The 24,661-nt window shown below is 53.5% G+C and overlaps 1 protein-coding gene across 1 annotated transcript in view; it reads left to right on the top strand.

The window, feature by feature from the left end:
- LOC144248430 (uncharacterized) overlaps positions 1–24,661 on the top strand; it is a 402,567-nt gene that overhangs the window by 298,171 nt on the left and 79,735 nt on the right. The window contains exon 8 of the mRNA XM_085565449.1: positions 2,395–3,053. Coding sequence (XP_085421575.1) covers positions 2,395–3,053 — 659 coding nt within the window. The remainder of the gene's footprint in view (positions 1–2,394; positions 3,054–24,661) is intronic.

Genomic DNA, 24,661 nt, shown 5'->3' on the forward strand with positions numbered 1-24,661 from the left:
GGCCCCAGCCCGTGCTCCCGGTGCCGCACCTCTGCGCCCGGTGCTGCCGCTGCCACCGCAGAGAAACCCCTGGCATCCTGACCTCCTGCTTTTCCTGTCTGGGAAACTGGGAATTGAAAGTATCAGCTGGGAAATTCTGAGGAAAAAACAAAAAACGGTGCTCGAAAACAAGCCAATCCTGAGTATTTTTCTGTTCCTCCTCTTTGCCATCATCCTTTTTCTTACCACACAGATTCCTCCTGCTGCTTCTTGCCTGAACCATATTGCTGCACACTCCCCTTCACCCGATCCCTTCCCAGCACATGAACACCATCCATCCCTTGTTGTACAAATCCCTTCTCCACTTCCCTCATTGCCCCACTGGGTGTCCATGTCCTTAATTACCTCTGGGGGAATTTGCAAACTACCTCAACATTCTCCCAAGGGACCCTTCAGAGACATTTTGGGATCATCATCCCTTTGGCCAGGACCCCTCCCTGGCTTTCCCTTTTCTCCCCTCCATGGGTGCCCTGCCATGTTCACTCCCCGAGGATCCCAGGGCACTCACTGATGAGATTTTCAGTGCTCTCTCCCTGCTGACCCTTCACAGACCCCCTGATGTGTCACTCGTCTGTCTCCTGGTCACTCCCGGGTCCCCAATCAATCTCTGGTGCCACCGCCAGCCAAGGGAGCCGATCACCCAAAGTGGGTGAGGCACCTTCAGCTGCACTCCCTGCCCTCCACCCTGGAGGATGGAAGGAATTCGGGATGAGCCCCAGGGTGTGTGGAAAAATTGACATCAGCAGAGGATTCTGTCCACAGAGCAGACAGAGGAATCCTGTAAAAGTAATTTCTTTCCTAATAAAAGGGAGAGGCCATTGGACATTCCCCATGGGATCTCTCCAATTGTTGGAAGACACAGTCTCCTTTTCATCCTAATTTTCCCAGCTGCATCTCCCTTTCCCTTTCTGTGTTGGCTGAAATACTTGAGAGCTACAGACTTGTCAATCCACCTACTGCTTACCCCTTTCATATGCACCCCACTTTTGTATAGCAGATGATATTCATGGCTCTGTTAAGGCTTTGTTGTTCTTCTCCAAGTTAATGAATTTAGCAAGACCTTGGCTGAGCAGCAGTCTGTGTCATCAAATAACATTTTCGGAAACCAATGGATTCTCCTGTCACACCCTTATGTACAATTCTCTGGCCCTATCTCCGAGCAGATTCAGAGCATCTGTTTGTAAAGACACTTTCCTGTTGTTCCTTCCATGGGTCCCCCGTTTGTGGGACATCCCCCCTGGAGCAGGGTGTCCCCTCTGTGCTGCAGCCCCAGGGCTCGGGCAGAGCTCAGCCAATCAGAGCCCGCGGCGCTGATGACTCACCAGTTGCCAGGCAGACTCGCAGCTCCCCGCGTTCCCCACCTGGACCCACCTGCGCCCCCCCCTCGGCCCCATGGCCCCGCGAGGGGAATTTGGGGAGGTGGGAGTGGGGCAGCGCCAAGGCCGGGCCCCCCCGCGCTGTCCTGGCGGGAGCGGCTGCAGTGGGGACCGAGTGCGGGCGGGAGCGGCCGAGAGCCCAGCGCTGCCCCAGCCCGACCTGCCCCAGCTCCATCCCTGCCCCTGCGCTGGGATGCTGTGGGGCTGGGGGGAAGAGGGAGCCGGCAGTGGGTGCTGGGCCTGGGGGCAGGAGGAGAAGGGAAGGAGAAGTGGCCTTGAGGAACAAAATGGTCAAAGGATGCAGGTGGCAGGAAAGGGTGGGATTGTGCAGGAGAAGGAGGAATAGCAGGAGCAAGAGGAGTGTGAGGAAGAGCAGAGACACAGGAGGAGGAGGAGGAGCAGAAAGAGGAAGCAGCAGAAGGTTCCACCCCTCCCTGTGTCTGCAGCCTCCCCCCAGCCCAGGAATGCTGCTCCCTCCACATGCAGCAGGTGACTGTGGAAGTGGATTCACGATTTTCATGGGATGAATCTTGGTGTTTCTGAGCTTGCTTGGGATAAATGTTTGTGCTTTGGTTTTATGTGGCAGCTGAATATTTATATCCTGGAGGAGGTTTTTCCTGAGTTGTGATGTTTAGGGAGTTTTTGATTTGTGTCTTGGAAGTTTGCGGTATTTTTGGTCTGAATCTTGGTGTTTTGGAGGTTCTTACAGACACAAGATTCCCAGTGACTTCCTGAGATGAACTTGGGCCATGAGGAACCTCCATTCCAAGGTGCTCTCCTCTTGTTTTTTCCCCAAACCAGGATTTGTCATACCCAGGGTGTGGCTGAATGGAGGAGGAGGAAAAGCCCCGGAGATGCTGCAGGAGGAGGAGCTGCAAACCCAGCCCAGGGAGCTGTGGGGAGGAAAGAGCCCCCTGAGCCAGGAAGGCGGGCAGAGATCCAGGCAGAGCTCGGAGCTGGTGGAGAAGCCTCATGGCAGGGAGAAGCCCCACAAGTGCTTGGAATGTGGGAAGGGTTTCAGCTGGAGATCCAACCTGATCGAGCACCAGAGGATCCACACTGGGGAGAGGCCCTACGAGTGTGGGGAGTGTGGGAAGAAGTTTCAGACCAGATCCCATCTCCTCGTACATGAGCGGAGTCACACAGAGGAGAGGCCCTTCCACTGCTCCGACTGCGGGAAGGGTTTCAAGCAAAACTCCAACCTCACTGTGCACCGGCGCATCCACACCGGGGAGAGGCCCTACGAGTGTGGGAAGGGCTTCAAAGACAGGTCTGGCCTGATCTGGCACCAGGTGATCCACACTGGGGAACGGCCCTATGAGTGCTTGGAATGTGGGAAGAGCTTTGGGTGGAGCTCACACCTGAGAAGACACCAGCGCATCCACACTGGGGAGAGGCCCTACGAGTGTCCCCAGTGTGGGAAGAGGTTTCACACCAGCTCTGATGTCCTCAAACATGAGCGGATTCACACAGAGGAGAGGCCCTACCGCTGCCCCGACTGTGGGAAGGGCTTCAAGGAAAACTCCAATCTCACTGTGCACCGGCGCATCCACACCGGGGAGAGGCCCTACAAGTGTGGGGAGTGTGGGAAGAGTTTCTCCAGGAGCTCAGACTTGACCCAGCACCAACGGAGGCACCACTAAGGGAAGCCCTGTGAGTGCCCCACGTGAGGGAAGAGCTTTGAGTGAGGGAAGAGAGTGAGGGAAGAGCTTGGTGAGCTGCTGCAGCTCCATCCCCCATGGGAGGATCCGGGCTGGATGATCCCCAGTGACCCCCGTGGGGCAGAGCCCTGGTGCCCCCATATGGGGAATAAAACAGAGAGTAAAGCAATGGAGCTGATCAAGGGGCCCGATATCTGAGGCCTGACTGAGCAAAAACTGTGGGAGACACAGACACAGTTTCAGTCTCCCTGGGCAAGAAATGACCAGAAAAAATGGTGCGAGTGTTTGTGATAAGATAAATGTTCCCAGGTTACTGGATGTCACGAAGAATGTGTAACCAATGGGAAATTGTTACCAAAAATAGAGCCCTATATAAGCCCCATACAAGTCAATCCCTGTATAAACACCTGGTACACTCAGTAAAATTGGCTTTGGTCTAAACTCGTATGTCCCCGTCTCTCCATGGTGGATAACCCTGTTGTGGGTGATCCCCGTTGGGTGGGGAAAGGTGCTGGAGGGATTTCTTTCCCTTCTCCTGGTGCTGCCGTGGTTTGGTTGGTAATAAATTCCCTCCCTGTGCCCAGGCCGGGTCTGTTGTCCCCGTGCCGGTGCTCGGGGCGGGATCTCTCCCGTTCCTTCTCTGCACTGCCGGGCCTCTCCTCAGCCAATGAGAGAACGCGGTGGAGAAGAGTCAGCCAATCAGCGAGAGCGGCGCTGATGACTCACCAGTTGCCGGGCAGACCCGCAGCAGGCAGTGTTCCCCACCTGGACCCGCCCTCCCTGCCCAGGGCCGGCCCCGCCGTGGGGTCCCCCCAAGTCCCTCCCCAGTGCCCCCAGGAACTGGGCTGGGTTTAACTGGGAAGCTTTACTGGGAACACTGGGAGCAGGGGGCAGGGGCAGAGTGACAGCAGGGCTGGGGGACACTCAATCCCCCCAAAATCAGCGTGGGGATAGAGCGGGGCGTCCCGGCAAGGCCCGAGGCCACGGGGAGGGGCTGCGGCCGCCGGCGTCTCAGGAGCTCTGTGGGCAGAGAAAAGGGGGTGACACCGGGCTGGGGGCCCAGCGTAGCACACACATTCCAGAGGAGGGGGGACATGACTCACGGGACCCCCCAGACTCTCTTGCACAGGTAGAACCCGATCCCCAGTGCCAGGAAGACAGAACCCAACTCAGGAGTCTCCAGTTCCTGTCAGCATCTTGCTGCGGCAGCATCCAGCAGCATCTCTGGGTGGTCCGCAGGGGTCAGGATCTCCCAAAAACTCTCACAGACACCCAGGCCCCTCCAAGCACCCTCCAGGTCACTCCCAGCCCACTTAGGATCCCCTGAAACCTCCCTCTTGATCCCTTCCTAACCTCCCCAGGACCCACCAAAGCCCCTCCTGTCCCTCTCAGGATCCCACAGCCTCCTTACAGTCACCCCCACTGCCCCAGGACCCCCAAATCCTCTCCCAGTCTCTTCCCAGTGCCCACCAGGACCCTCAGAACCCCATCCCACCCTCCCCAGTATCCTTCAAACCCCTTCTTAGCCCTTCCAAACCCCCAACCTCGTCTCCCAGTTGAAACCAGGCTCTATCCATCTCCCTCCCAGGTGCTCCCAGCACATCCCAGTGGCTCTCCCAGCACCCCCAGTTCCTCCCCCGTACCCCAGTTCTGGCTCACAGGGTGTTCCAGACTGAGGTGAGCCCACCCTGGGTTGGGGTTTCCAGCAGCACCAGGAGCTGGTGGGTCCAGTCCCCGTTGGGGACCACGTCGGTGGCCACCACAGAGAGCTCCTGCTGGCCCTGGAACCACCTCAGCTGGATGGGAGCATGCGGCCGGGGCCGGGCCGGGAGCTCGAGGGCAGCAGAGAGATGGACACGCTGGGGGGCACTGGGAGAGGGTGGGTGTAATAAATAAAAAGGTCGTTGTTCATCAAAATGAGTGTTAAAGGAGACAAGAATTTGAACTGAGTAGGGAATGCAACTAGCATAGAAGACTGTGTAACTAATTATATACAAGTTAACTTTTAGGCCAAGGACAATCTGCAAGGAAGATGAGGAGCCTTCATTCCTATGACCACCAAGGCAGAAAAAAAGACCCCCAGCAACCAATTGCACCAGCACAGAGTGCATCAAGAGAAAATACGTCAACTGGAAATAAAAAAGGGACGTATAAAAACAAAAAGGTCAAAGGGGGAAGGTGCTCCGTGGCAGAGCAGAGGCTCCCTGGCAGCCCAGTGCTGTTCTTTACTTAATACCACTTGCTTAATTAATTCTTGTTAATTGATTTATCTGTAATTAGCCTCCCCAGTTGAATTTGTCCGTAACAAATTTGGTGCCGTGACTCGGATAAGGGCGACCGGGTGGGAATTCCTAATCAGGGAGGCGCCCCGCTGCCTCTGCAGTGGCCCTGGTGCAGGCTTTTCCTTCCCAGACCCTTACCGACGAACCCAAATTCGGTATTGAGCACAAGGGATACCAGTAACCCCGTAATCTTTGTGCACGAAGCCGGGCGAAGACGCAGGACAGCGTGAGTATAAAAGTGGGGATCCGCTGGGTTGGGCTGGGATCCCAGGACATAACGCGTGAGACGTCCTTGTAGGGCGAGGCACGGGCAGAGCTCTGAGTAGTGCGGTTTGCAGAGCCCGTGAGGGGCTGGGCACCAACAGGGGCCGCGAGTGTGTGTGTGCCTGAAGGCGTCCTGGGAGATGGGACAGAGGAAAAGCAAGCCCTCTGCTTCCATGGGGACGGGGACCCCGGTAACGCTTCCCCAGATCCCCCCTGACAGTCCGTTAGGTCTAATGATAAAATCTTGGGATGAATATCCTTCAAGGAAAGGGAAGGATAGGGCAAAAATGATACATTATTGTATAAAAGAATGGGGAGGAAAACAAATCTGTAGTGATAATTTATTTTGGCCACTGTTTGGAAACTTCAAGGTCTGGATTTACCAGGCATTAAACATTTATGTAAACTCTAGAGAACCTTTTGATATTGAAGAGAGCAAGTTTGCTGCTCTCTGGATAGTGGGGGAAACAAGAGCAAAACTTTTTGCCTTAAGCACCCAGGGAGGGAAAAAGAAAAATAAAAAGCCTGAGGAAGTTCCAACTGCACCCCCTCTACCATACATACCTCCTCCTCCTCCACCCCGACCAGCACCACCCGCAGTCTACCCCGATTTAGATCAAGGGGGAGATTTTGATAACCAAGAGGTAGAAATCCCAGAGCCGATCCCTGAGGAAAATCGCTGTGTTACTCATAGTCTAACAAGGGGGGAAAGAGAAAGGGAAGGGCAAGCTCTATATCCATGAAGGGAAGTAGCTTTGGGAATGATCCCTAACCCCAGTGCTGGTCAGCAGGGACAACCAACCCAAATTCTGAGAATAGTTATGTGGAGGTACCTCTCAACTCAGGAGATGTGAGGGAGTTCAAGAAAGAAATGGGAGCATATGGGCCAGATCTTAAAGGAATTTTCTGACCCTAAAGCCTGGGACTTCCCATGTGAACAAATTCAGAATCCAGCTGAGGTGGCAATGTACCTGAAAGAGAAATGCCATGATAAGTCTGAGGAGAAAAATATTGCAGCAAGCTGGGCCCTGGCATGTGCTTATCACACCCTGCTAGATACTGTAGGGCAGCAGACAGAGGAAGGGGGGCAGGGAGATAAATCAGCAGCGATCCCAGTCACTCAGGCTGCAGCCAACAGCCCCGGCTCGAAGCCAGCAGCTAAAACAGACAGTGAGCCTAAGCCAGCAGCTAAACCAGACAGGGAGCCTAAGCCAGCAGCTAAACCAGACTGTGAGCCTAAGCCAGCAGCTAAACCAGACTGTGAGCCTCAACCAGTGGCTGTTGCTATGAGCACAATGGGCCAGTGATGCCTCAGGCCATCAGGGCAGAGATGCCACCTACAAGTGGGCACGAGACCGAGGGGTGGATCTAACCATGGACAGTATTTCTCAGGTGATCCATGACTGTGAGACCTGTGCTGCCATCAAACAGGCCAAGCAGGTGAAGCCCCTGTGGTATGGTGGGCAGGGGTCCAAGTACAAGTATGGGGAGGTCTGGCAGATTGACTACATCACACTGACCCAGACACGCCAAGGCAAGCGCTACGTGCTCACCATGGTAGAAGCCACCACTGGATGGTTGGAAACCTACCCTGTGTCTCATGCTACAGCCTGTAACACCATCCTGGGCCTTGAAAAGCAGGTCCTTTGGAGGCATGGTACCTCTGAGAGGATTGAGTCAGACCATGGGACTCATTTCAAGAACAGCCTTATCAACACCTGGGCTAGGGAACATGGTATTGAGTGGGTGTACCACATCCCCTACCATGCACCAGCTGCAGGCAGAGTGGAGAGGTACAATGGACTGTTAAAAACCACCTTAAAAGCATTGGGTGGGGGATCTTTCAAAAATTGGGAGCAGCATTTAGCAAAGGTCACCTGGTTAGTTAACAGCTGAGGTTCCACCAATCGAGCAGGTCCTGCCCAGTCTGAGCCCCTGAGTATAGTTCATGAAGTCCCAGTGGCACATGTCAGAGGTTTGTTAGGGAAATCAGTGTGGATCAATTCTGCCTTGAGTACAGACAAACCCATTTGTGGGATTGTCTTTGCTCAGGGACCAGGTTGTACATGGTGGATAATGCAGAGAGATGGAGCAACACGATGTGTACCTCAGGGGGATCTGATTGTGGGGTGAGACTCATGTGCAAATATCACTGTTTGCTGGATGTTGCTGCCAGTGTCTGTGCATGAAAACACACAGACATGAGACAGAAGGAAATGTGTAAGTGTCAAAGGTTTGAGCAAGTGAAATAGAAGGAAATGTGTAAGTGTTGAAGGTTTGAGTAATTGAGATGGAGGAAATGTGTATGAGTAAGTGAAAGATGGAAGTTTTAACTTGATGAAGTTTTTACATGATGTTGAAGATATGGAGATAAGGGGTGGAATGTCCCAGGGTGAGGTTCTGGTGTTTGTATCTCCAATCGTGGGTTCTGTTCATGTTTGATATTCTGTTCTGTGCTTTCAGAACTGACTCTGAAAGTGAAGGTTTGTTTTGCCTTGTTATCAGCCGGCTCACCTCCCCCCATGCTCTGCTGTCTAGAAGAGGCCAGTCCTGGCTGGCTTTTGCTTTACTTGGCTTGCTTGGCTTGCTTCTGCTTTTGCCTTTGCTTCCTAGTTAGTTTAGCTGAGCAGTCCAGTTCTTTCCCTGGACTGTTTCTTTTCCTTTCCTCTTCCTGAATACCATCCAACCTGCTCCGGACTGGGATCTGGGAAACACCGAGGAGCACCGGGAGCCTGCGCTCTGTGATCTGCAGCAGCCATCCCCAGTGCCCAGAGCAATCCCCAGTGCCCAGACCCGGGCGACCACTCCCAGGAGAGACTTTCTGGATTTGTCATCTCTGCAGAGTGGTGAAAGAGTTTTGTTGTCATCTGGTGTTGTTCATTTTTTTAGTGCTGGGAAGGGTTTTGTTTGTTAAATAAACAGGTTCTTTTCCACTTCTCTCAGAGAAAATTCTTCCCGAATCAGGTGGGTGGGGAGGGGCCATGGGGGTTTATTTTCTGGGGGCTCCTTCCAGAGGTTTTTCTCCCAGATTTGCTCTGAACTAGGACAAATATTTTGCTTCCCATTTCATGGCTGGAGAGAGGGAAAAAAAAAAAACCAAACTCATTCTAATCATATTTTGCTTCCAATTACTTTGTGTTAGTATGGAGCAGTTACTGGCTTTGTTGTTTGAATTCATGGTGTCTTTTTAGAGTGGAGGCCTGTATGTGTTTCTGGTCCCTAGGGTTTTTTAGAGATCTTAATCCCTCTATGGTCCCTAGGTTTATTTTCTTATCCAGGAATAGCTCCAGTATTGTCCCTAATACGTAGTTTTTGCAGTAGAAGGCCACTGACCAGAATATCCATCAGGTTGGGCTTGGGTGTAATGGCTTTCAGGGGTTTATGAAGGTGCTGAAGTCTGTTCCAGGAATGCATGGCTCATGGTCATGGTTGTGCAGCCAGTTTCTTAGAGGGGAAGCAGGGGATGAGGCTTTTCAGATGTTGCTTTCCTTCTTCTCCTCTGAATCTCTCAGCTCCCTAATAGAGAATGTTCAGTTTCCCCTGACTGTTAAAGAGACCATCTTCCTGGTGTTTAATCTGGTAACTTTCTCTCTACAGTCTGCAGTCTCTCTAGAATGAGGGCTGTGATTTCTAGAGGGGCTGAAGAGACCCCTGACCCAGGAGTAGACCCAGGTGTGAGAAATCCTGAGTGGTGTGGGAAATGGGGGGAATGGGAATTGGCACATAGACCGTTGTCATGGTTTGACACTGGCACAATGCCAGTGCCCCCATGAAAATGTGATCCCTCCCTTGAATGCTGTGAAGTGGAATCTAGAATAGAGCAAAGCAGGCCCAAGCTTAATAACAGAAAAAAAACTTTATTAAACTACTACTACAAAAGAAAAGAGAAAACTAAAGAAGGAGAAAAAAACCACACAAAGATCAAATGAAAACCTTGCAAAACATTCCTCCCCCCACCACCCAACTCCAACAAACCACAGTGAGACACAATCTGGACCCCAATCAGGTTTCCACCCTCCAAGCAATCGATACTCAGTCCATCAAGGGAACAGAGTCTCTCCTGTGCCACAGACCCCCCAAGAAACACAGCTCCACATCCTGTGCTTCCATGTCACACATGGCACCGCCCGGAGAAAAAGTTTGCCATGGTGACCCTTCTCCTTGCCATGCACAGTGCTCTCACCACAATGCATGGATGGTCACTGCCTTTAGGATTTTTCCTTTCAAGGATGCCCTGCCAAGAGGGGAGAAAACAACAGTTCAGTTTTTCATTGTTTGGGACCACAGTCCCCCCCATTTTCCCCTGGGGCCGAGGGCTCAAGAACAGAGATCTTCTTCTCTTCTCTTTCCTTTCCAGGGCAAGGGGGCGCCACCACAAACCCCCTAACCTTTTCTCTGTTCACTCCAATTTTGTCTTTTTCCCAGCCGAAGCAGGTCTCTTGACTCACTGGCATCATCCCAAAACACAGTCCCTCTTGAAGGAGAAGATTGGTTCAGGTTGTGGCTAACATGGAAAAGTCCAGCCAAAAGCCACTCCTTGTCCCCCTCCCCTCTAGAATTCCTCCTTCCAACATCCCAGGGTCCAAGGTGTCCATCTTCCTCTCTTTCAAACCGAGGAGGGGAAAGGAAAATTCACAAAGCTTTCATTTTCTCAAGAAAGGGTTAAAAGTCTGAACTCGCAGGGATGGCTCGATGCCCGGACATCCAGCAACTCCCACACAACTGGGCACCTTGGAGCTCCCCCCGCTCCTCCTTCCTCGCGGTGGAATTGCTGACAGGACAGGATCGCTGCCGTCTCTTTCTCTCTCCCCCTCTGGAGAGAAAAACCGGGGGGGGGGGGGGAAATGGAGACATCCCAGATTTCTTCCACCCTTCCATCTGCAGGGGCCAGCCCGGTTCCAGTCCTTTCACCACCCTTGGGGCTTTCGGCCTACCTTTCTCAGGCCATGGGCTTCCCCTCCCCCACCCAGCTTGTGGCTGGGCAGGGGAGGTTTGCACTGCACGCTGACCGGAACCAAAGAGAGCGAGTTCCCCTGGGAATTCTGCTTTCACCCCTCTGTGTTCTCAGAGGCGTGTCTACTTTCAATTGGTCAATATCTAAATTGACCTCTTCCTTCCGGAAAAAAATTCTCTTTCCGTGTCAAACCACAACACTTCCTGATCCACTGCCCCAGACAAGAGAGAAATCAAGGCAGAGCCATGGTTTGTCAGGACTTTTTTGATCCGAATGAGCCCCATGATGCATTTGGAGCTGAGCCCTGGAATCTCACAGCCTGAGAGGAGATTGCACAAACCTTTACAGGAGTAAAAGTCAAGAGGAAACACCCAAGGTGTCTCAAGGCATTAATGGGACCCACTGAGGTCCATCCCCAACACAGAGTCTTCGTGGATTCCTTGGAAAAGAGAACTGGAGACCAGGATGGCACAAAAACCTCTCAGAAACTGAAAATGGCACAAAAACCTCTCCATTTTGAAAGGACAATCCAAAGTACCCTAAGAACCTTGAGGATCTCAAAGCATTAATGAGCCCCACTGAGTGTCAGTACAAAGCTCTCATGGGACTCCTTAAAGCAGATAATTGGGGCCATGATTGCATAAACCTCTCAGAGACTCCAAGGCAAAAGCCAAACCCAAAGTCCTTTGAAAAGCCTGCAGTCTCTGGGAGCATGAAGGAGCCCCCAGGGCCATTCCTGACCAAGGCTCCCCAGGGACTCCTTCCAGCAGATCCTTGAGGCCACTGGGATGTGGGCTAGGGGGGGATGCTGAGGGCAGGACCAGGGGGTGACAGTGCCCAGCCTGGCTGGGGCTGTGCCAGGAGGCCCCAGGGCCTCAGGACAAGGTGTCTCCTCACAGCCCTTGGTGGCACAGACCCTGCGGTGCCCCAGGGCACCAAGACTTGGCTTCTCTTTGTCCCCACCTGGCATCAGTGCCTCCAGTTCTCTGCTCTGCCTGGGGCCTGGGGACACTTTCTCAGTCGTGTCCCTCAGTGGGACCCATTAAAAGTCCCAGAAACTTTGGAGCTGGATTGCAACTTGGAGTTCTGGAGAGGTTTCTGCAGCTCCCTCTCAGGGCCTGATGTTCAGGGCCTGAGCACAAAGCCCCAGAGGGTCATTAAAGTCCTTGTGCTGTGTCTGTGCTGCTGAGCTGGGCTCCTGGCACAGAGGGTGATCCTGGTAACCAAGCAGAGCTTCAAAAGCACATTTCTCTTGCTGAGCAGCTCTTCTGCCAGCCCAGCAGGGCTGGGGCACTGCCTGCAGCCAGCCCGGGCACAGCACAGAGGCACAGAGAGCTTCAATCAGTCAGGGCTGGGAAGGGGCTGAGAAGTGCCTGGGGCAGAATCACTGCCAGCCCTTGGCACAGGAACCTCTGGCTGCAGGACAATGCAGCTGCAGCTCCTGGAGTGATCTCCTAAAGCTGGAACATGCCAATGCCCACAGAGCCTGTGAGTGCATTCTCTGCTCATCTCCTGTGCAGAGCAGCCAGGGGTGCCCAGGGCTGTCCTGCAGAGCAGGGTCCTGCAGCCCAGGGCGCTGTGCTGGGCCAGGGACTCTGCTGCCTGCCAGGGACAGCTCTCAGCCGGCCCTGGAGCTGCTCCCAGCGCTGGCCAGGAGCTGTGGGGGGAAGGAGCCACCCTGAGCAGGGCAGGTGCTGCTGCTGAGAGGGGCTGGCTGGGGCAGGGCTGCTCCCAGCTCCAGACCAGCCTGGGCACAGCTCCGGAGGGCACTTCCCAAAGGTAAGCCTGGGATTGCTGTAAAGATCAGGAGCTTTCCAGATGGTGTTTTCAATTTCGTTGTTGGAGAAGGATGGGAAGGTTGGGGTGATGACAAAAAGTGTTCTGCTTTTTATATATTTTTCATATATTCATAGCTCTGCAAATTACTATGATTTAGTTATAAAACTATAATCCTTACATAACTCTATTAAACTGTTAAGTGGCTCTTCTAAACTACTATTATGTACTTATATAATTGGAATCCTTAGCTGTGTCTACTATGTTTTCTTCCTATCTCTTAGATTTTACACCAATAAGCTGACTGTCTAAATACATTCCTGAAATACTGTATAGTCTAATTAGGAGGGAGTGGATCTACAAGAACAGCATTTGGTTTTTGACCAGAATATGAGCAGTCATAACAAAAAGTGGGGCAAAGAAGCCCTTTGACCTACTCCAATGGGTTGATCCAGGGGTGTGTAACTTGGGCAACTGAATCTCCTATTGGATGTTCCTGTTAAATATCCTAATAGATTAACCTTAATAATTGTTGAAATCAGTGGCTGGGTGCGCCCCATCCCCACTGGGACACCTGGAAACTTCCAATAAAAGTCTGTTTTTTTCTTTAATGTTGTAACACTCTTGCAAGTGCTTTTTTTCTCTTTTAATTGTAGATAACAGGGGGATGAGAGAAGCAGAACAGGAATTGTAGTCCCAGAATCACAGAATATTCTAAGTTGAAACGGACACACAGGATCATCAAAGTCATGTTTGAACATTTACAGAGACTCCAGAACTGTGACTTTGGGTGGTCAGTGTCTCTGCTGGGAGCCTCCCAAAGGGCCTTCAGCCACTCCTCAGCCCTGGGCAGCAGCAGCATCACCTCTGCAGGGCCCAGCAGGGCTCTCCTGAGCTGCCCTTGCCCAGCTGCACACAGAGCCTGCCCCAACCAGGGCCCTGCACACAGGCAGGTTTCTGTAGGGCCGGGCCCAGGGCACACAGGGTGGGATGGGCTCTGTGAGCGCTGGCAGGGACAAGGCACCTCTCAGGAGGGGATGTCCAGGCCCAGGGAGATGCTCAGGGAAGCAGAGGGGGCTGAGCAGAGCAGTGCTGGGGGAACAAGCCCATCCAGCCCCTCACCTTCCCTCAGCCACAAGGAATCCTTTGCCTCTCACATCTCTCAGTGGCAAATTCTGAGTGCAGCAGGAATGCTGGGGAGTTCTGACCTCAGAAAGCCAGAAATGATGTGTGGGTAGGAAAACAATTCCTTAAACCAACTCCTGACATCTGTTTTGTTTCCCTTAGAAGTATGAGTGCAGATGGTATCAAGCCTCTCTGCAATAGGAATTACTCCCCTAATAAATCCTGAATATCCAGCCTTGCCCCTCTGCTAAATGGCCACAAACCCAGGGCAGCAGGACAAGGATGGCTCCTTGAGAGCCCCCACACACTGCCCTGGCTGCTTCTGGCACACTCAGCCAGCACAACTGGAGCTCAGGCAGGGACCTGGGTGAAGGTTTTCCCAGAGCAGGAACAAGGGTGGCTGAGTCCCAGCAGGACAGGCTGCAGGGAATGGCCCAGGTTTGGCTCCAAGCGGCCTCTCCTGACTTGTCCCTGTCCTTCTCCATGAACAGGTGCCCATGTGCAGCCACAGCAAATGTCCAACAGCAGCTCCATCAGCCACTTCCTCCTGCTGGCACTGGCAGACACGCGGCAGCTGCAGCTCCTGCACTTCTGCCTCTTCCTGGGCATCTCCCTGGCTGCCCTCCTGGGCAACGGCCTCATCATCAGCGCCGTAGCCTGCGGCCACCACCTGCACACGCCCATGTTCTTCTTCCTGCTCAACCTGGCCCTCAGCGACCTGGGCTCCATCTGCACCACTGTCCCCAAAGCCATACACAATTCCCTCTGGGACACCTGGAACATCTCCTACACAGGATGTGCTGCTCAGTTTTTTATTTTTCTTTTCTGTGCTGCAACAGAACATTTCCTGCTGACCATCATGTGCTATGACCGCTACGTGTCCATCTGCAAACCCCTGCACTACGGGACCCTCCTGGGCAGCAGAGCTTGTGCCCACATGGCAGCAGCTGCCTGGGCCAGTGCCTTTCTCAATGCTCTCATGCACACAGCCAATACATTTTCCCTGCCCCTGTGCCATGGCAATGCTCTGGGCCAGTTCTTCGGTGATATCCCACAGATCCTCAAGCTCTCCTGCTCCAATTCCCACCTCAGGGAACTTGGGCTTCTTGTGGTTACTAGCAGTTTATCATTTTGTTGTTTTGTGTTCATTGTTTTCTCCTATGTACAGATCGTCAGGGCTGTGCTGAGGATCCCTTCTGAGCAGGGACGGCACAAAGCCTTTCCCACCTGCCTCCCTCACCTGGCTGTAGTCTCTCTCTTTGTCAGCACTGCAGAATTTGCTCAGCTGAAGCCTGCCTCGATGTCCTCCCCATCCCTGGATCTGGCCCTGTCAGTTCTGCGCGATGAAATCCTGCTCAGCATGGGCAACTGAGCCCTTGAAGGAGTTAGTGTCAGGTCAAGGCTTGCTTTCCCTCCCAAAGCCTTCCCTTGGCAGCCTTGGGCAGGGGATTCGTCCTCCCTCCCTCCTCCTTCCCACAGACTTGCTCAGAACCACTCCATGGGCACTTTCCATTCTCTGTGTCCGTCCTCAAGTGCAGTGCCAACCTGGGTCAGTCCTGGCTCTGTCCTGAGCTCCCAGGAGCTCACAGGCTGAGATGGCAACGCTCAGCCACACCAGGACCCTGCCCCTGCCAGCAGCACCCCCACAAGGAGCAGCTGCAGCAGCAGCAGCAGCAGCAGCAGCAGCAGCAGAAGAAGAAGCAGCAGCAGCAGCAGCAGCTGCAGTCGCCTCTCAGCTGTTGGTGCCCCTGCACTGCAGCCCCTCCCGCTGGCACCAACGTTCCCTCGTGGCCTTGGAGACAGTCCTGAATCCATCCATGGGGTCACAGAGCCATGGAATCCCAGAGTTCCAGGTTCCTGGAATCCTAGAGTCATTGAATCCTGAGAAACACACACAGAGGAGGAGGAGGAGGAGGAGAGGGAGGAGGAGGAGGATGACAAGGACGAGGATGAGGAGGAGGAGGACGAGGAGGAGGAGGACGAGGAGGAGGAGGAAGAGGACGAGGAAGAGGACGAGGAAGAGGACGAGGAAGAGGAGAAAGAGGAGGAGGAGGAGGACGAGGAGGAGGACGAGGACGAGGAGGACGAGGAGGACGAGGAGGATGAGGAGGAGGAGGAGGAGGAGGAGGAGGACAAGGAGGACGACAAGGAAGAGGACGAGGAGGAGGAGAAGAAGATTGAGGATGAGGAAAAGGATGAAGATGCAGCGGACAAAGAGGATGAGGAGGAGGAGGAGTAAGACGAGGAGGAGGAGGAGGACGAGGAGGACGAGGAGGACGAGGAGGAATAGGAGGATAAAGAGGATGAGAATGAGGATGTGGAGGAGGATAATGAGGAGGACGAGGAGGATGAGGAGGACGACGACGAGGACGAGGACGAGGAGGAAGAGGAGGAGGAGGATGAAAAAGAGGACAAGGAGGAAGAGGAGGACGAGGAGGACAAGGAGGAGGAGGAGGAAGAGGAGGAGGAGGAGGAGGAGGACGAAGAAGAGGACGAGGAGGACGAGGAGGAGGACGAGGAGGAGGAGGAGGAGGAAGAGGAGGAGGAGGAGGAGGAAGAGGAGGACGAGGACGAGGAGGATGAGGAGGACAAGGAGAACGAGGAGGAGGAGGAAGAGGAAGAGGAGGAGGAAGAGGACGAGGAAGACGAGGAGGACGAGGAGGACGAGGAAGTGGAAGAGGAGGACGAGGAGGAGGACAAGGAGGAGGACGAGGACGAGGAGGAGGACGAGGAGGAGGACGAGGACAAGGAAGATGAGGAGGACGAGGAGGATGAGGAGGACAAGGTGGACGAGGAGGAGGACGAGGATGAGGACGTCCTCCTTGTCCTCTGCATCTCCATCCTTTTACTCATCCTCATCCTTCTTCTCCTCCTCCTCCTCCTCGTTGTCCTCGTACTCCTCATCCTCATCATCCTTCTTGTCCTTGTCCTCTCTCTTCATCCTCCTATTCCTCCTCCTCATCTTCCACCTCCTCTTCATCATCGTCCTCGTTGTCGTCGTCGTCGTCATCGTCCTCATCGTCCTCATCATCCTCCTCCTCCTCCTCCTCCTTCTCCTCCTCCTCCTCATCCTCCTTGTCCTCTGCATCTTCATCCTTTTCCTCATCCTCATCCTTCTCCTCCTCGTCCTCGTCCTCATCCTTCTTCTCCTCCTCCTCCTCCTCATTGTCCTCCTACTCCTCATCCTCATCATCCTTCTTGTCCTTGTCCTCTCTCTTCCTCCTATTCCTCCTCCTCATCTTCCACCTCGCCTTCGTTGTCGTTGTTGTTCTCATCCTCGTCCTCCTCCTCATTCTCCTCGTCCTCCTTGTCCTCCTCCTCGTCATCCTCGTCCTCGTCCTCCTCCTCCTCCTCTTCATTGTCCTCCTCCACATCCTCATTCTCATCCTCTTTATCATCCTATTCCTCCTCCTCCTCGTCTTCCTCGTCCTCCTCCTCCTTGTCCTTCTTGTCCTCCTCATCCTATTTGTCCTCCTTATCCTCGTCCTTTTGCTCATCCTTGTCCTCCTCCTCATCCTCCTCCTCCTTATCCTCCGCATCCTTATCCTCCTCATCCTGCTCATTGTCCTCCTCATCCTCATTCTCCTCCTTCTGCTCCTCCTCATCTTCCTCCTCTTCCTCCTCCTCATCCTCCCGATCCTGCTCATCCTCATCCTCCTGGTCCTTCTCCTCCGGGTCCTCCTCATCCTTGTCCTCCTCCTCTTTATTCTCCTCCTTGTCCTCCTCCTCCTCCTGTTCATCTTCCTTCTCCTCCTCGTCCTCCTCCTCCTCGCCCTCCTTGTCCTCTGCATCTTCATCCTTTTCCTCATCTTCAACCTCCTCCTCCTCGTTGTCCTCCTCCTCCTCATCCTCATCATCCTCCTTGTCCTTGTCCTCTCTCTTCCTCCTCCTATTCCTCCTCTTCATGCTTCTCTGCTTCCTCCTCTTCCTTGTCCTCCTCCTCCTCCTCATCTTCCTTGTGCTTGCCCTAGTCCTTGTCGTCCTCCTCCTCCTCTTCCTCCTCCTCTTGCTCCTCCTCTTTCTCCTCCCCCTCCTCATCCTCCTTGTCATTGTCCTCCTCCTCCTCCTCTTCCTCATCCTCATTCTCCTCTTCCTCCTCGTTCTCGTCCTCCTCCTCATAATTTTCCTTGTCCTTTTTCTCTCTCTTACTCCTCCTATTCCTCCTCCTCATCTTCCACCTCCTCTTCGTCGTCGTCGTTGTCGTCATCCTTGTCCTCATGTTCCTCGTCCTCCTCCTCGTCCTCCTCTTCCTCATCCTCCTCGTCCTCCTCGTCTTCGTCCTCCTCGTCCTCATCCTCCTTCTACTCACCCTCCTCCTCCTCGTCCTCCACCTACTCGTCCTCCTCATCCTCCTCCTCCTCCTCCTCGTCCTCCTCATCCTCCTCCTCCTCGTCCTCCACCTACTCGTCCTCCTCCTCCTCCTTCTTCTCCTCCTCCTCCTCTTCCTCCTCCTCTTCCTCGTCGTCCTCCTCCTCCTCCTTATCCTCCTCCTCCTCATCCTCCTCATCCTCATCCTCATCATCCTCCTTGTCCTTGTCCTCTCTCTTCCTCCTCCTATTACTCCTCTTCATGCTTCTCTGCCTCCTCCTCTTCCTTGTCCTCCTCCTCCTCCTCATCTTCCTTGTGCTTGCCCCATTCCTTGTCATCCTCCTCATACTCCTCTTCCTCCTTCTGCTCCTCCTCTTTCTCCTCCCTCTCCTCCATCCTCCTTGTCATTGTCCTCCTGCTCCTCCTCATCATCCTCATCCTCCTCTTCCTCCTCGTTCTCCTCCTTCTCATCATCATCCTCCTTGTCCTTGTTCTCTCTCTTCCTCCTCCTATTCCTCCTCTTCATCTTCCACCTCCTCTTCGTCGTCGTCATTGTCGTCGTCCTCCTCGTCCTCCTCCTCGTCCTCCTTGTCCTCCTCCTCGTCCTCCTCCACCTCCTCCTCGTCCTCCTCGTCCTCCTCGTCCTTGTCCTCCTTGTCCTCCTCCTCCTCCTTGTCCTCCTCATCCTCGTCCTTTTACTCATCCTTGTCCTCCTCCTCATCCTCCTCCTCCTTATCCTCCGCATCCTTATCCTCCTCATCCTCCTCATTGTCCTCCTCATCCTCATTCTCCTATTTCTCCTCCTCCTCATCTTCCTCCTCTTCCTCCTCCTCGTCTTCCCCATCCTGCTCATCCCCATCCTCCTTGTCCTTCTCCTCCTGGTCCTCCTCATCCTTGTCCTCCTCCTCTTTATTCTCCTCCTTGTCCTCCTCTTCCTTCTGTTCCTCTTCCTTCTCCTCCTCGTCCTCCTCCTCCTCGTCCTCCTTGTCCTCTGCATCTTCATCCTTTTCCTCATCCTCATCCTTCTCCTCCTCGTCCTCATCCTCATCCTTCTTGTCCTCCTCCTCCTCCTCGTTGTCCTCCTCCTCCTCATCCTCATCATCCTCCTTGTCCTTATCCTCTCTCTTCCTCCTCCTATTCGTCCTCTTCATGCTTCTCTGCCTCCTCCTCTTCCTTGTCCTCCTCCTCCTCCTCATCTTCCTTGTGCTTGCCCTAGTCCTTGTCGTCGTCCTCCTCCTCCTCTTCCTCCTCCTGCTCCTCCTCATTCTCCTCTCCCTCCTCATCCTCCTTGTCATTGTCCTCCTCCTCCTCCTCTTCCTCATCCTCATTCTCCTCTTCCTTCTCGTTCTCCTCCTCCTCATCATCAGCCTCCTTGTCCTCGTTCTCTCTCTTCCTCCTCCTATTCCTCCTCCTCATTTTCCACATCCTCTTCCTCACCGTATTCGTCGTTGTCCTCGTCCTCATCCTTGTCCTCCTACTCGTCCTCCTCCTTCTCCTCCTTCTCGTCCTCCTCGTCCTCCTCATCCTCTTCATCGTCCTCCTCCTCCTCCTCTTCCTCCTCCTCCTCGTCCTCCTCATCCTCCTCCTTGTCCTCTTCGTCCTCCTCGTCCTCCTCTTCCTCATCCTCCTCGTCCTCCTCGTCCTCGTCCTCCTCATCCTCGTCCTCATCCTCATCCTCCTCGTCCTCGTCCTCGTCCTCCTCCTCGTCCTCCTCCTCCTCCTCGTCCTCCTCCTCCTCCTCCCTCTCCTCCTCCTGCTCCTCGTCCTCGTCCTCCTCCTCATCCTCCTCCTCCTCCTCCTCCTCCTCTGTGTGTGGTTCTCAAGATTCAAGGACTCTAGGATTCCAGGAACCCGGAACTCTGGGATTCCATGGCTCTGTGACCCCATGGATGGATTCATGACTGTCTCCAAGGCCACGAGGGAACGTTGGTGCCAGCGGGAGGGGCTGCAGTGCAGGGGCACCAACAGCTGAGAGGCAACTGCAGCTGCTGCTGCTGCTGCTGCTGCTGCTGCTGCTGCTGCTGCTGCTGCTGCTGCTGCTGCTGCTGCTGCTGCTTGTGGGGGTGCTGCTGGCATGGGCAGGACCCTGGTGTGGCTGAGCGTTGCCATCTCAGCCTGGGAGCTCCTGGGAGCTCAGGACAGGGCCAGGACTGACCCAGGTTGGCACTGCGCTTGAGGACAGACACAGAGAATGGAAAGTGCCCACAGAGTGGTTCCGAGCAGGTCTGTGGGAAGGAGGAGGGAGGGAGGATGTATCCCCTGCCCAAGGCTGCCAAGGGAAAGGCTTTGGGAGGGAAAGCAAGCCTTGACCTGACACTAAGTCCTTCAAGGGCTCAGTTGCCCACGCTGAGCAGGATTTCTTCGCGCAGAACTGACTGGGCCAGATCCAGGGATGGGGAGGACATCGATGCGGGCTTTAGTTGAGCAAATTCTGCAGTGCTGACAAAGAGAGAGACTACAGCCAGGTGAGGGAGGCAGGTGGAAAAGGCTTTGTGCCATCCCTGCTCAGAAGGGATCCTCAGCACAGCCCTGACGATCTGTACATAGGAGAAAACAATGAACACAAAACAACAAAATGATAAACTGCTAGTAACCACAAGAAGCCCAAGTTCCCTGAGGTGGGAATTGGAGCAGGAGAGCTTGAGGATCTGTGGGATATCACCGAAGAACTGGCCCAGAGCATTGCCATGGCACAGGGTCATGGAAAATGTATTGGCTGTGTGCCGCAGAGCATTGAGAAAGGCACTGGCCCAGGCAGCTGCTGCCATGTGGGCACAAGCTCTGCTGCCCAGGAGTGTCCCGTAGTGCAGGGGTTTGCAGATGGACACGTAGCGGTCATAGCACATGATGGTCAGCAGGAAATGTTCTGTTGCAGCACAGAAAAGGAAAAAAAAAAACTGAGCAGCACATCCTGTGTAGGAGATGTTCCAGGTGTCCCAGAGGGAATTGTGCATGGCTTTGGGGACAGTGGTGCAGATGGAGCCCAGGTCGCTGAGGGCCAGGTTGAGCAGGAAGAAGAACATGGGCGTGTGCAGGTGGTGGCCGCAGGCTACGGCGCTGATGATGAGGCCGTTGCCCAGGAGGGCAGCCAGGGAGATGCCCAGGAAGAGGCAGAAGTGCAGGAGCTGCAGCTGCCGCGTGTCTGCCAGTGCCAGCAGGAGGAAGTGGCTGATGGAGCTGCTGTTGGACATTTGCTGTGGCTGCACATGGGCACCTGTTCATGGAAAAAGGACAAGGACAAGTCAGGAGAGGCTGCTTGGAGCCAAACCTGGGCCATTCCCTGCAGCCTGTCCTGCTGGGACTCAGCCACCCTTGTTCCTGCTCTGGGAAAACCTTCACCCAGGTCCCTGCCTGAGCTCCAGTTGTGCTGGCTGAGTGTGCCAGAAGCAGCCAGGGCAGTGTGTGGGGGCTCTCGAGGAGCCATCCTTGTCCTGCTGCCCTGTGTTTGTGGCCATTTAGCAGAGGGGCAAGGCTGGATATTCAGGATTTATTAGGGGAGTAATTCCTATTGCAGAGAGGCTTGATACCATCTGCACTCATACTTCTAAGGGAAACAAAACAGATGTCAGGAGTTGGTTTAAGGAATTGTTATCCTACCCATAGATCATTCCTGGCTCTCTGAGGTCAGAAATCCCCAGCATTCCTACTGCACTCACAGTTTGTCACTGAGAGATGTGAGAGGCAAAGGATTCCCTGTGGCTGAGGGAAGGTGAGGGGCTGGATGGGCTTGTTCCCCCAGCACTGCTCTGCTCAGCCCCCTCTGCTTCCCTGAACATCTCCCTGGGCCTGGACATCCCCTCCTGAGAGGTGCCTTGTCCCTGCCAGCGCTCACAGAGCCCATCCCACCCTGTGTGCCCTGGGCCCGGCCCTACAGAAACCTGCCTGTGTGCAGGGCCCTGGCTGGGGCAGGCTCTGTGTGCAGCTGGGCAAGGGCAACTCAGGAGAGCCCTGCTGGGCCCTGCAGAGGTGATGCTGCTGCTGCCCAGGGCCGAGGAGTGGCTGAAGGCCCTTTGGGAGGCTCCCAGCAGAGACACTGACCACCCAAAGTCACAGTTCTGGAGTCTCTGGACATGTTCGAACATTCCTTTGATGATCCTGTGTGTCCCTTTCAACTCAGAATGTTCTGTCATTCTGGGATTACAATTCTGTTCTGCTTCTCTCATCCCCCTGGTGTCTATAATCAAAAGAGAAAAAAAAAAAAATTAAAACCCTTGCAACAGTGTTAGAAGACTACAGTAAAAAACAGACCTTTATTGGAAGCTTCCAAGTGTCCCCAGGGGACACCCAGTCCCTGATTTCAACAATTTATTATGGTTAATTAATTAGGGTATTTAATAGGAACATCCAATAGTAGATTCAGTTGCCCCAGTTATACTCCCCAGGCTCAAACCATTGGAGTAGGTCCAAGGGCTTCTATGCCTTTACTTTTTGTTGTGACTGCTCACATTTTGGTCGAAAACCAAAATGTTGTTCTCATAGGTCCTCTTCCTGATAATAAGACTATGCAGTATTTCAGGAATGTGTTTAGGCAGTCAGTTTATTCTTCTAAAATCTAAAATAAAAGTAAGGAAATGTACTAGAGTTATTTAAGGATTACAGATATATAATAGTATTTCAATAGAGTTAATTAGAGTTTAATAGTTAATAAGGATTATAATTTTATAACTATATAATTGTATATAACTATAAAATAGTAATTTACAGAGGTACAAATATATGAAAAATGTATAAAACAAAAATGTTTTTTTCATCACCCCAACTTTCCCATATTGCTCCATGCAGGAAATAGAAAACACTCTCAGGAAAGCTCCTGATCTTTACAGCAATCCCAGGCTTACCTTTGGGAAGTGTCCTCCGGAGCTGTGCCCAGGCTGGTCTGGAGCTGGGAGCAGCCCTGCCCCAGCCAGCCCCTCTCAGCAGCAGCACCTGCCCTGCTCAGGGTGGCTCCTTCCCCCCACAGCTCCTGGCCAGCGCTGGGAGCAGCTCCAGGGCCGGCTGAGAGCTGTCCCTGGCAGGCAGCAGAGTCCCTGGCCCAGCACAGCGCCCTGGGCTGCAGGACCCTGCTCTGCAGGACAGCCCTGGGCACCCCTGGCTGCTCTGCACAGGAGATGAGCAGAGAATGCACTCACAGGGTCTGTGGCCATTGGGATGTTCCAGCTTTAGGAGATCTCTCCAGGAGCTGCAGCTGCCTTGTCCTGCAGCCAGAGGTTCCTGTGCCAAGGGCTGGCAGTGATTCTGCCCCGGGCACTTCTCAGCCCCTTCCCAGCCCTGACTGATTGAAGCTCTCTGTGCCTCTGTGCTGTGCCCGGGCTGGCTGCAGGCAGTGCCCCAGCCCTGCTGGGCTGGGAGAAGAGCTGCTCAGCAAGAGAAATGTGCTTTTGAAGCTCTGCTTGGTTACCAGGATCACCCTCTGTGCCAGGAGCCCGGCCCAGCTCAGCAGCACAGACACAGCACAAGGACTTTAATGACCCTCTGGGGCTTTGTGCTCAGGCCCTGAACATCAGGCCCTGAGAGGGAGCTGCAGAAACCTCTGCAGAACTCCAAGTCGCAATCCAGCTCCAAAGTTTCTGTGACTTTTAATGGGTCCCACTGAGGGACACGACTGAGAAAGTGTCCCCAGGCCCCAGGCAGATCAGAGAACTGGAGGCACTGATGCCAGGTGGGGACAAAGAGAAGCCAAGTCTTGGTGCCCTGGGGCACCGCAGGGTCTGTGCCACCAAGGGCTGTGAGGAGACACCTTGTCCTGAGGCCCTGGGGCCTCCTGGCACAGCCCCAGCCAGGCTGGGCACTGTCAGCCCCTGGTCCTGCCCTCAGCATCCCCCCCTAGCCCACATCCCAGTGGCCTCAAGCATCTGCTGGAAGGAGTCCCTGGGGAGCCTTGGTCAGGAATGGCCCTGGGGGCTCCTTCATGCTCCCAGGGACTGCAGGTTTTTCAAAGGACTTTGGCTTTTGCTTTTGCCTTGGAGTCTCTGAGAGGTTTATGCAATCATGGCCTCCAATTATCTGCTGTAATTAGTCCCTGGAGAAGCTTTGTCAGGAGCAACACTCATTGGGGCCCATTAATGCTTCAAGGTACTTCAGTTTTATTAAGGTACTTGGTGTTTGCCTTTTTATACAGACTCTGTGAGAGGTTTGTGCAATCATGGTTCCAATTATCTGTTTTAATGAGTCCCTTGAGAGCTTTGTACAGGCACTCAGTAGGGCTCATTAATACTTTGAGATTCTTAGCTTTGGTAAGGTACTTTGGATTTTCCTTTCCACATTGACAGTTCTTTGTGCCATTTTGAGTCTCTGAGAGGTTTTTGTGCCATCCTGGCCTCCAGTTCTCTCCTCCAAGGACTCCATGAAGAGACTGTGGTATAGATGAACCTTTGTGGTTCCCATTAATGCTTTAGACCCCAACCACTTTGGGGTTTTCTTCTGACTTTGACTCTGGGAAAAGTTTTTGCAATCTCCTCTCAGGCCCTGAGGTTCCAGGGCTCAGCTCCAAATGCACCACGGCGCTCATTAGGATCAAGTATGTCCTGACAAACCATGGCTCTGCCTCAATTTCTCTCTGCTCTCGTGCAGCTTGTCATTAAGTTTCTGTAGTGATTTTGGGTCATCATTTTGAGATTTCTCGGCCAATGCTTCAATAGTGTGGTGGCTAATTACCAGTGCACTCACTAGAATATACTTACTATTTCCTGCTGTGACATAGGATTAGGAGAAAGGCAAAGTAGTCAAAAAATATTAAAAGGGTATAAATAAATTGTATTAACAATAACAAAGAAAGAGTAATAAGAATTCGAACAAAACTTTCAGAACACTTCCTCTCTCCATACCACCTGACAATGTAAAGAGACAAAACCCAAAATTTTCAGTCAGTTTACCACC

This window comes from Lonchura striata, chromosome 36, assembly GCF_050655825.1.
Source record: "Lonchura striata isolate lonStrDom1 chromosome 36, ASM5065582v1, whole genome shotgun sequence".
In the NCBI taxonomy this organism is placed as follows: Eukaryota; Metazoa; Chordata; class Aves; order Passeriformes; family Estrildidae; genus Lonchura; species Lonchura striata.